At 39.4% G+C, this 12,044-nt stretch overlaps 1 protein-coding gene across 1 annotated transcript in view; it reads right to left on the reverse strand.

Annotated features, from left to right (window-relative positions):
- Positions 1-9,351: 9,351 nt before the first annotated feature.
- dnajb14 (DnaJ heat shock protein family (Hsp40) member B14) overlaps positions 9,352-12,044 on the reverse strand; it is a 70,721-nt gene continuing 68,028 nt past the window's right edge. The window contains exon 8 of the mRNA XM_039758196.1: positions 9,352-11,442. Coding sequence (XP_039614130.1) covers positions 11,318-11,442 — 125 coding nt within the window. The 3' untranslated portion in view covers positions 9,352-11,317. The remainder of the gene's footprint in view (positions 11,443-12,044) is intronic.

Here is a 12,044-nt window from a genome sequence, read left to right on the forward strand (position 1 = left end):
TAATATACTTGTATTGGATTTGTCGCTCCAACTGGTGGGGCATCACAGACATTTGTAGTAATAAATTTACATTGCATTTGCCATTCCAACAGATGGTACATCACAAACATTTGTAATATATTTGCATTGTATTGGTTATTCCAACAGATGGTGCATCACAAATATTTGTAGCAAAATATTTGCATTTCCTTTGTCGTTCCAACCAATATTGCATCACAAACATCTGAAATATATAAGCACTGCATTTATCATTCCAACAGATGGTGCATCACAAAACCATTCTAGTGATATATTTGAACTGCATTTGTCATTCCAATTGATGTCACATCTGAAAACATTTTTAGTGATATATTTGAATTACATTTTTCCTTCTAATAGATGAAGCTTCACGCACATTTGTAATATACTTGCATTGGATTTGTCATTCCAACAGATGGTGCATCACAAAACCATTCTAGTGATATATTTGAACTGTTTGTCATTCTAAAAGATGGCACATCACAAACATTTAAAGTAACTATGGGGCTTTGCCCCCTGCTCGCTTTGCTCGCCAACCACCATCCCCCTGGACCCCCAGCCAACACTTTGTGCCAGCCACTCAGCTTCCCTGCCACGCGCGTATGTGGATTTCACTTTCACCAAACAACAAATATTTTTTTAATTCTCACAGATACGCCTCTTCATTGTGTAGAAACGCTACTTTTCCCTGATGGCAACACGAATTAGACGATCTACAAGTCTCTGACTTAAACTTTAAAGCCACACAATATCTACATACTTCTGTCATATCACCTACGTCCATATATTTGATCTCTTTTCGCTGTTCCGTTATTTCACAGAGTAATAATTTCAGTTTGTTTGTGCTAATGCGATCTTTACTATCAGTTTTTTGAGACTTTTGAATTTTAGTCCTTCCATTATCTCTAACCTGCTGTGCAAGTGTATCGCACCAACGTTTCTGAATTCTTTACGACGTTCTACTTTGTCTTGTACTCTTTGTCTTTTATTTCCGGTCCTGCTTGGAGCTGAGAGTGCAGGAACCATGTCTGACATTAGCATTCACACGTATGACAAGTGAGTGGCCCGCGGACGTGGCTGTAAATGTTTGAGGGAAGTGCTGGACTTGTCAAAATCTCAGGGCAAAACATCTCATCTCGCGAGACCTGCAATTATCTCTCACAGGAGTTCAAATTATCTCCGAGAAAGTCTCGTCCCAGGATTTCCTTTTATAAGAGAGCGATATATTTGCGTTGCATGTGTCATTCCAGCAGATGGCACATCAAAAACGTCTGTAGTAATAAAGTTACTTGAATTTGTCATTCCAACAAATGGTGCATCACAAATGTTTGTGGTAATAAAAAGAATTGCTTTTGCCATTGTAACAGATGGTGCACTACAGATATCTGTAGTAAAATAACTGCGTTGCATTTGTCATTTTAATTGATGGCAGCTCATAAACATTTGCAGTGATATATGTGCTTTGCGTGTGTCATTTGAAATAAAAGAAAACTGGTACAAACAAGAACCTACATTACATCCAGAAGTGACATGTTACACATTTATGGACCCAAACTAGCTGATGCATTGCATTTATCATTCCAGCAGATGGTGCATCACATACATTTGTAGTAATAAAATGCATTACTACAAATGCAGGTGATGCACCATCTGTTGGAATGACAAAATCAATGCATACAGTGGTGTGAAAAACTATTTGCCCCCTTCCTGATTTCTTATTCTTTTGCATGTTTGTCACACAAAATGTTTCTGATCATCAAACACATTTAACCATTAGTCAAATATAACACAAGTAAACACAAAATGCAGTTTTAAATGATGGTTTTATTATTTAGGGAGAAAAAAAATCCAAACCTACATGGCCCTGTGTGAAAAAGTAATTGCCCCCTTGTTCAAAAATCACCTAACTGTGGTGTATCACACCTGAGTTCAATTTCCTGATTACTGTCACACCTGTTTCAATCAAGACATCACTTAAATAGGAGCTGCCTGACACAGAGAAGTAGACCAAAAGCACCTCAAAAGCTAGACATCATGCCAAGATCCAAAGAAATTCAGGAACAAATGAGAACAGAAGTAATTGAGATCTATCAGGCTGGTAAAGGTTATAAAGCCATTTCTAAAGCTTTGGGACTCCAGCGAACCACAGTGAGAGCCATTATCCACAAATGGCAAAAACATGGAACAGTGGTGAACCTTCCCAGGAGTGGCCGGCCAACCAAAATTACCCCAAGAGCGCAGAGACAAATCATCTGAGAGGTCACAAAAGACCCCAGGACAACGTCTAAAGAACTGCAGGCCTCACTTGCCTCAATTAAGGTCAGTGTTCACGACTCCACCATAAGAAAGAGACTGGGCAAAAACGGCCTGCATGGCAGATTTCCAAGGCGCAAACCACTGTTAAGCAAAAGAACATTAGGGCTCGTCTCAATTTTGCTAAGAAACATCTCAATGATTGCCAAGACTTTTGGGAAAATACCTTGTGAACTGATGAGACAAAAGTTGAACTTTTTGGAAGGCAAATGTCCCGTTACATCTGGCGTAAAAGGAACACAGCATTTCAGAAAAAGAACATCATACCAACAGTAAAATATGGTGGTGGTAGTGTGATGGTCTGGGGTTGTTTTGCTGCTTCAGGACCTGGAAGGCTTGCTGTGATAGATGGAACCATGAATTCTACTGTCTACCAAAAATCCTGAAGGAGAATGTCCGCCATCTGTTCGTCAACTCAAGCTGAAGCGATCTTGGGTGCTGCAACAGGACAATGACCCAAAACACACCAGCAAATCCACCTCTGAATGGCTGAAGAAAAACAAAATGAAGACTTTGGAGTGGCTAGTCAAAGTCCTGACCTGAATCCAATTGAGATGCTATGGCATGACCTTAAAAAGGCGGTTCATGCTAGAAAACCCTCAAATAAAGCTGAATTACAACAATTCTGCAAAGATGAGTGGGCCAAAATTCCTCCAGAGCCTGTAAAAGACTCATTGCAAGTTATCGCAAACGCTTGATTGCAGTTATTGCTGCTAAGGGTGGCCTAACCAGTTATTAGGTTCAGGGGGCAATTACTTTTTCACACAGGGCCACGTAGGTTTGGATTTTTTTCTCCTAAATAATAAAAACCATCATTTAAAAACTGCATTTTGTGTTTACTTGTGTTATATTTGACTAATGGTTAAATGTGTTTGATGATCAGAAACATTTTGTGTGACAAACATGCAAAAGAATAAGAAATCAGGAAGGGGGCAAATAGTTTTTCACACCACTGTAGATCTCTGTTATATGGCATTTGAGCATGTTCTTCTAAGTGCCGTGTTCTGCACCCCCTTACCTGCTGCTTTATAGCCGGCTTCTTCAGGTATTCCCTCCCCATTGGGCATTCTGTGGCCACCTGGGGTGGCATATCCCTCCGAGGTCAATGTCAGAAAAGAAAAATTCAGTCTTCTGGGATTCAATGTTGTCAGTCATTTTCCAGCCCGTTATATCCTAACACCACTCCTACACAGAGTCATGGGGGTCTGCTGGAGCCAATCCCAGCCAGCACAGGGCACAACACAGGAAACAAACCCCAGGCAGGGTGCCAGCCCACCGCAGGACACACACACACACTCACCAGGCACACACTAAGGACAATTTAGAATCGCCAATGCACGTCAGCTGCATGTCTGTGGACTGTGGGAGGAAACCCACGCAGACACGGGGAGAACATGCAAACTCCACGCAGGGAGGACCCGGGAAGCGAACCCAGTGTGATATTCCAATAACCAGTCGGAATACTTTCTCAATTGTGAATTTATTATTTTAAACTTATTGGAAATGACAGGTGTTACGTCAAGTTACTCCTACAACTCCTGAGTTGACTTAACAGCGCTGAGCCTTTCTGCAAAACAAAACACGAGGTCCCTTGCTGCCCGGTCTGCCTGATTAATAATACAACACCCAGGTCTCCGAACTGCGAGGCAGCAGCGCTACCCACTGTGCCACCCATTCAATGTTGTATGACAAGAAAATGTCACAACGTCCAAGGGGCGAATACTTTTTTTTTCTGCACTATAGACGTCAAGCTAACGCTCAGCTTTAATCCAATACTTCCTTCCATAGGACGCAGAGAGTCTCGGCTTCATTTCAATTCTGCGCTCTCATACGGAAGCCTCAGAACTCACCGTGTGAACGCCCCGCGTATCTCGTGCTCGCTCGTCTGCCCCTTCATCACATTCCGCATTCACTTCTGGAACTCCGCTAAGCTGGAAAAAAAAGATTTTTGAACATAGTTGTTATTATTTTGTTTTTTTTTTTCTGAATTATGGATAGCACTCGTTTTTTCCATGTCAGTCCACACCTTTAGAATTGTTTTATTTGCCAGTCAGTTTTTAGTAGTATAATCTCAACTATTTTAAGTAGAGTTTACTACAATTTCTCCCATAATTGCGACTATATTCAAAAAAAGAAATCATTGAATTTTATTGTTTTATATATCATGATTTTCCACCTTAATAAATTAAGTGGTGCCTTGGTTTACGAGCATAACCCGTTCTGGAAACCTGCTCGCAATCCAAAGCGCTCGTACAGTTCGGTCCATAAATATTTGGACAGAGACAACTTTTTTCTCATTTTAGTTCTGTACATCACCACAATGAATTTGAAATGAAACAACTCCGATGAAGTTGAAGTGCAGACTTTCAGCTTTAATTCAGTGGGTTGAACAAAACGATTGCATAAAAATGTGAGGCAACTAAAGTATTTTATTAACACAATCCCTTCATTTCGGGGGCTCAATAGTAATTGGACAATTGACTCAAAGGCTATTTCATGGCAGGTGTGTTCAAGTCTGTCGTTCTGTCTTATCAATTAAGCAGATAAAAGGCCTGCAGTTGATCTGAGGTGTGGTGTTTGCATGTGGAAGATTTTGCTGTGAACAGACAACATGCGGTCAAAGGAGCTCTCCATGCAGGTGAAAGAAGCCATCCTTAAGCTGCGAAAACAGAAAAACCCATCTGAGAAATTGCTACAATATTACGAGTGGCAAAATCTACAGTTTGGTACATCCTGAGAAAGAAAGCAAGCACTGGTGAACTCAGCAACGCAAAAAGACCTGGATGTCCACTGAAGACAACAGCGGTGGATGATCACAGAATCATTTCCATGGTGAAGAGAAACCCCTTCACAACAGCCCACCAAGTGAACGACACTCTCCAGGGGTCGTGATCGATATCCAAGTCTACCATAAAGAGAAGACTGCATGAAAGTAAATACAGAGGGTGCACTGCAAGGTGCCAGCCACTCATAAGCCTCAAGAATAGAAAGGCTAGATTGGACTTTGCTAAAGAACATCTAAAAAAGCCAACACAGTTCTAGAAAAACATTCTTTGGACAGATGAAGCCAAGATCAACCTCTACCAGAATGAGGGCAAGAAAAAAGTATGGAGAAGGCGTGGAACAGCTCATTATCCAAAGCATAGCACATCATCTGTAAAACACAGTGTGATGGCTTGGGCATGCATGGCTGGTAGTGGCACTGGGACACTCGTGTTTATTGATGATGTGACACAGGACAGAAGCAGCCGAGTGAATTCTGAGGTGTTCAGAGACATACTGTCTGCTCAAATCCAGCTAAATGACGTCAAATTGATTGGGCGGCGTTTCATGATACAGATGGACAATGACCCAAAACATACAGCCAAAGCAACCCAGGAGTTTATTAAAGCAAAGAAGTGGAAAATTCTTGAATGGCCAAGTCAGTCACCTGATCTTAACCCAATTGAGCAGACATTTCACTTGTTGAAGACTCAACTTCAGACAGAAAGGCCCACAAACAAACAGCAACTGAAAGTAAAGGCCTGGCAGAGCATTAAAAAGGAGGAAACCCAGCATCTGGTGATGCCCGTGAGTTCAAGACTTCAGGCTGGCATTGGCAGCAAAGGGTTTTCAACCAAGTATTAGAAATGAACATTTGATTTCCAGTTATTTAATTTGTCCAATTACTTTTGAGCCCCTGAAATGAAGGGATTGTGTTAATAAAATACTTTAGTTGCCTCACATTTTTATGCAATCATTTTGTTAACCCACTGAATTAAAGCTGAAAGTCTGCACTTCAACGTCATCCGAGTTGTTTCATTTCAAATTCATTGTGGTAATGTACAGAACCAAAATGAGAAAAAAGTTGTCTCTGTCCAAATATTTATGGACCTAACTGTGCATCAAAGCAAATTTCCCCGTAAGAAATAATGGAAACTCAGAAGATTCGTTCTACAACCCAAAACTATTCATATAAAAATAGTAAATACAAACTATAAAGTAAAAATACATCAAACAAATGAACCTGCACTTTACCTTTGAAAAGAATTGCAGTGCAAAATTCAAATCTTTTCTCGTAGTCATCAGGATGCAATGCCGGCTTCATATGCAGACGCTGTAAGACGACGCCGTACTGCTGTTTGATGGATTTCCAAGTTGAATGCCTGCCCGTGATGTGGATTTCCTGGGGCTCCGTTCAGACACACCTCGGATACGCTCGACATTTTCCTCTGACGTGCGTGGACGGCCAGTGCTGTAACGTTTGCATATGAAACCTTCTTCTACAAATTTATGCCACTCGTAAATTTGTTTATGACAAGGCGGCTGTTTGTTGAACTGTCTGCGGAATTCACGTTGCACTTAACAATGGACTCACACTTTGCAAATGACACTGCGTTTACGAATCTCACACCAAATGGCGTTGAACAGAGACATGTGTATTGTATTTGTCACTCCAACTGCTGGAATATCATCAACATGAACATTTCTTTTAAACATCCCATACCAAATGGTATATAACAGAGACATGTGCATTGTCATTCCAACAGATGGCGCATCACAAACATTTGTAGTAATGCTGTTTATTGCTATAAATATTTGTGATGTAGCATTTGTTGGAATGACAAAGGCATTGCATCCACCAAAATAAAAAGATACGTGTCTTTGTGTCTATCTGTGTGTCCATCTGTTTGCTAGGTCTCTGTCATTCCAGCAGATGGCGCTTCACATTTGTAGTAATAAAATGCATTGCATATGTCATTCCAGCCGATGGCGCTTCACAAACATTAACGCTACTTTTATGAATCCCATACCAAATGGCAGATAACAGGGACATACACATTGCATTGGTGATTTCAACAGATGGCACATCACAAACATTAGTAATACTCTTTATTTCTACAAATGTACATGATGCACCATCCGTTGGAATGAAAAATATAGTGCATTCACCAAAACAAAAGGATTAGTGTCCGTGTGTCCATCTGTTTGCTATAACAAATCCCGGGCAGGGTGCCACATTTTGTACATTTTATCCGTACATTCAGATAATGGACAAGTGGAGTATGCGACGAGTTGCATGAGAAATGTTTTTTCATTTTTCCATGGATGTTTTTTACATCGTTTGGCACTGCCCTGCATTGATCACCTATCAAACCCATTCAGTGGGAATTTTCAATATTTAATTTATCCACAAAAACATGAGATTCTAAATTTTTCTCAGCCACCACAATAAACTACATGGGATAATATTTTAAAAAAATAATTTTTGGGTAGAGTATTCCTTTAGGTCTAAAAAACGCAATGGACAGTACTTTGCTGCCATCTTGTGGATGAAAAAACATCCTACTGCAAACTAAAATCGAGATGCATTTTGCCACTCTAAGGTACTTCATCAATATTCATAAGTGAGGCGGAGCCTTCACCCAAAACACACCGTGGCATGTAAATGAGAAGCTGTAAGGCCAGTTTTAGAACAAACTGAAGCTGAAGCACAAGTCGAATGGAGTGATTGTGACGACGATGTGAACTGGACATCAGACGTTGACACCGATACATACGGCACTGAACAACCAAACCGCCGTGATATGCCAGGTAACTTCAGCCGTGTGAAACTAGCAAACTGAGTGCGATCTGGTGAATGGACAAGAAAAGTGTTAGCCCCCTAAGCACTGCTCACAATGCAGCGACTGTTAATGTTTGTGTTGGAGAAAATGTGAAAGTCACTAAAACCTGCACTGTGGCGTCGATCGTGCAGATCAGGCACTGACATGTGACCCTCCCATGAGCAAGCAACTCAAAAAATATAAGAAAAGAGCGCAAAGGAAAAACGGTGCCCTGATTACAACATCAGGCTGTGAACATTTCAAAACATATCACATATAGGACTCTAGACAAACCTTACCTGCTGTGTGTATGTCGACATTTTGGTATTTACTTGTTTCCATTGTGTATAATATTTTTTTCTTGTTGAAAAAAAGAAAAAAAAAAAAACTTCAATGTTTTCGGAACTATTTTTCCAGGGTTAAAGATAACGGTAAGGATGTTAAAGAGTAAAAGATGAAATCGGACGTGTAAATCTAATGGGCTCAGGGCTATGTAGTCCATGTTCAAAAAATCGGGAGTGGTCTCCTCTAGACTTTCCCATATACTCAGATATGGGGATGGATATTTGAGAAGTAAAACACAAGACAATGATTATAATTTTTATATTATGTACATTAAAGAACCATGAACAACAAATCAAATCAAATAAATAATATATTGAACAATTATTATAAAAGGAAAGTTGAACAAATCAGACTCTGCAGCTGCAGGAATGAAAGGTAAAGTACCAGTTCCGGTTAGCAGAATTTGCCCAAAAGTTGACAGAAATCTATGTTTTGTACCGAAAACTTGTATGCAAAATTTGGTTGACCTAATTGAAAGCGCACTCAAGTTATCGTGTTTACACAAACACACACACACACAAACATAACTCCAAAAATGGTATTTTCAGACTTGGGGAGGTCTAAAACGTTGAGATTCCTGAAAATCTCAATATCGAATCATTGGATGATTACAATAATTTTCCTATACTTCGTAATACGAGAAAGTCAGGGAGGTCCAAAACGGCGAGATTCCTCAAAACCTCGACATTGAATCTTTGGACAATTACAATACTTTTCCTATACTTCGTAATATAAGAAAGCCAGGGAGGTCCAAAACGGCCGAGTTTCCTCAAAAAAGTGACATTGAATTTTTGGACGATTACAATACTTTTCCTATACTTCGTAATATGCGAAAGTCAGGGAGGTCTAAAATATCGAGATTCCTCAAAACCTCGACATTGAATCTTTGGACGATTACAATACTTTTCCTATACTTCGTAATACGAGAAAGTCAGAAAGGCCTTAAACGTTGACATTCATCAAAATCTTAACATCGAATCTTTGGACGATTACAATACTTTTCCTATACTTCGTAATATGAGAAAGTAAAAAAAAGTGGGCTGCAAAAAAAAAAAACAAATCATAAAAATTCACTCCACCGTGTACATTCACACTCAAAATAATTTTATTTTTAGATCTTTTCCAAGGGATTTAGTACATTAAATATATTTCACAGTTAATAAATTACAATGGAGCTGGCCAAAGATTTATTGCAATTGAAAGATGATACAAAAAAGAGAAATAAAGATCACCCGTTTGGTTCAGGTACAGCTGATATTGTGCCACATGCACAGGAAGTCAAGGATAAAACAGCAGAACGTGTTGGAACAGTTCAGAGGTGAAGGAGAAACATGCAACAAGAACACAAACAGAAAATCTACTTCCTTCATTTGATCCTTAATATAAGGAATAAATACATTTGTCATACTTGATTTTCCATAAATACATATATATATATGTATATATATATTTCTAATAATAGAAGGCTACAGAGTCGCTCTTTAAAAAGTTTCAAGTCAAGGTTTTTTCTAAAATGGTTAATTCTGCCAAGTAGGGTAAAGATGATGTAAACAGAGGTTAACCGACTCTATCATAGGGGGGCAGATGGGGGGCTGCTAACAAACAGTCTTTGATGCGACTTGTGCCTCCCGACTCCCAACGGGCCAACAGGACACCCATCGCCTTCTGAAGATCCGTCCAATACACCAGATTCTCGCGCGTTTGGATGCATTTAAAGTCACAAAACAAATCTTCTCCTATTCCGGTGAACGCTTTCTAGAAACGCGGCTTTGAATGGCTTGCGGTTTACGTGGTCCTGGAGTGTCGTCGTCTGCCATTCCACACACGAGTCCGAGGTATAAAGCATTCGCTCATTAAGCAGATTTTGGCCTGTGCGGTTAGGTGGACAGCAGGACTGCAGCCGGACTGGATTGGGCTGCTTTTCCAAATGGCAACTGGAGCATTTTTAAGCAAGCATTACAAAAAAAAAGGGGGGGCGGTCTTGTCTTAAAGAAAAAAAGGTTTTATTTATTTATTTATTTTAAAAAATGACCTCATGCTTTATTTGTAAAGGTCTGGAGTAATAAACACGGCCATTTATAATGCTTTCCACCTTTGCAACCAAAAAAGTCAACTCAACCCCCACAACAATTTGAGAAAGAAGGAAGGGGGGCTACACGCCTGTTTGTGTAACAGAAGCACAGGCCGCACGATTACGGCGCAATCCTGAGCTCTTCATTTAATCTCAAGAAAGATGGTGGCAGGTTGGTCTTTTTTTGGGGGGGAGGCGCAGGTTTTTTTTTTTGTTCCCGTGTGCTCCATTTGCCCTCTCGTCTTTTTTATTTTTTTATTTATTTTTTAAATACATAATAATTTTGCTTCCTGAGGCTTCTACAGCTTATTTGATATCATCAGATATTAGTCCACATTCATTTTTTTTTTTGTTGATCTCGATAAAACGGCACTAAAACAAAATATTGCACTGTTTGAGTAAGCTATGTATATCTATTTTATACACTAATATAGATTTATTTTAAAGATACAATAACTATCAAAAGCTTTAGAATGAAAATATGAATATATGTGACAATCTACGAGTGTGTTAATGTAGGCTTTTATCTTTTTGTCATTTGAGAGAACCTGCCTCTGCCACAAAAGGGTAGCAAACGAAACCGAGATTGAGGGTTTAGTCATGCGACATTTAAGTTTAATTTTGGGTCTAAAAAATCTAATTTAACAACAAACCATTCTAACGGACAATTCAAAAAATAAATGAATAATTAAATGACTGGCATTGTGTGCCTGATGGACCCAGAAAGCCCAGGTTGAAACATCTCTCTCTTTGTATTTGGTTTCTTGAAATAGTTGTGGGATTCTTGAGAGGAAATGGTGCACAACAAGGACGTGTTTTCCATCCAAGTTAAAAAAAAAAAACATCCATAAAGAAAAATTCAGCAAGGCATTTGGAGGGAGGCCAAAGAGATTTCCAACATAAGGCTGCTATACCGTTTGACGCTGTCGCAAATAAAGAATCCAGGACAAGACACAAAGAACAACAGGAAGCAGAGAAGGTGCGATCATCCTCCTCGGAAGAGATTATTTAGTCTGTCCAATTCCTTACAATTTTCCATGCCCATTATTTCTGCCTTTTTCCGCAGCCGTTCATCTCTGTACACTTTGGCTGCATACAGCAAGTCAGTTTCTGCAAAAAAAAGAAAAACATAATAAATAAATAACAATAGCAATGAATAAACCTACAAATACATCAAACTCAATTACCATGAAGACAATGCAGTGAGACACAGTCAGGTCCATAAGTATCTGGACAGTGACACAAGTGTCATCATTTTGGCTCTGTACGCCACCACAATGGACTTGAAACAAAGGAATCAAGATGTGATTGAGCTGGATTCTATTGCGCCACGGAGGCAGTCATAATAAACGGGTGTCAATGTCGCTCGCATGTTAAGGCGGCTTTTTGTTTCTGCAGTTATATTTATGAATAAAAGCGCAATTGTTGTGTTAGATTTGTACCTTTTGTGAAAGTGTTTCTTTGATATTTGGACTTCAGGCTTCATACATTACATACAGTGGGTACGGAAAGTATTCAGATCCCCTTCAATTTTTCACTCTTTGTTATATTGCAGCCATTTGCGAAAATCATTTAAACTATTTTTTTTCCTCATTAATGTACACACAGCACCCCATATTGACAGACAAAAAAAAGAATTTTTGAAATTGTTGCACATTTATTAAAAAAGAAAAACTGAAATCTCACCTGGTCCAAAGTATTCAGACCCTTTG

The sequence above is a fragment of the Polypterus senegalus genome, chromosome 7 (genome assembly GCF_016835505.1).
Source record: "Polypterus senegalus isolate Bchr_013 chromosome 7, ASM1683550v1, whole genome shotgun sequence".
Lineage (NCBI taxonomy): Eukaryota > Metazoa > Chordata > Cladistia > Polypteriformes > Polypteridae > Polypterus > Polypterus senegalus.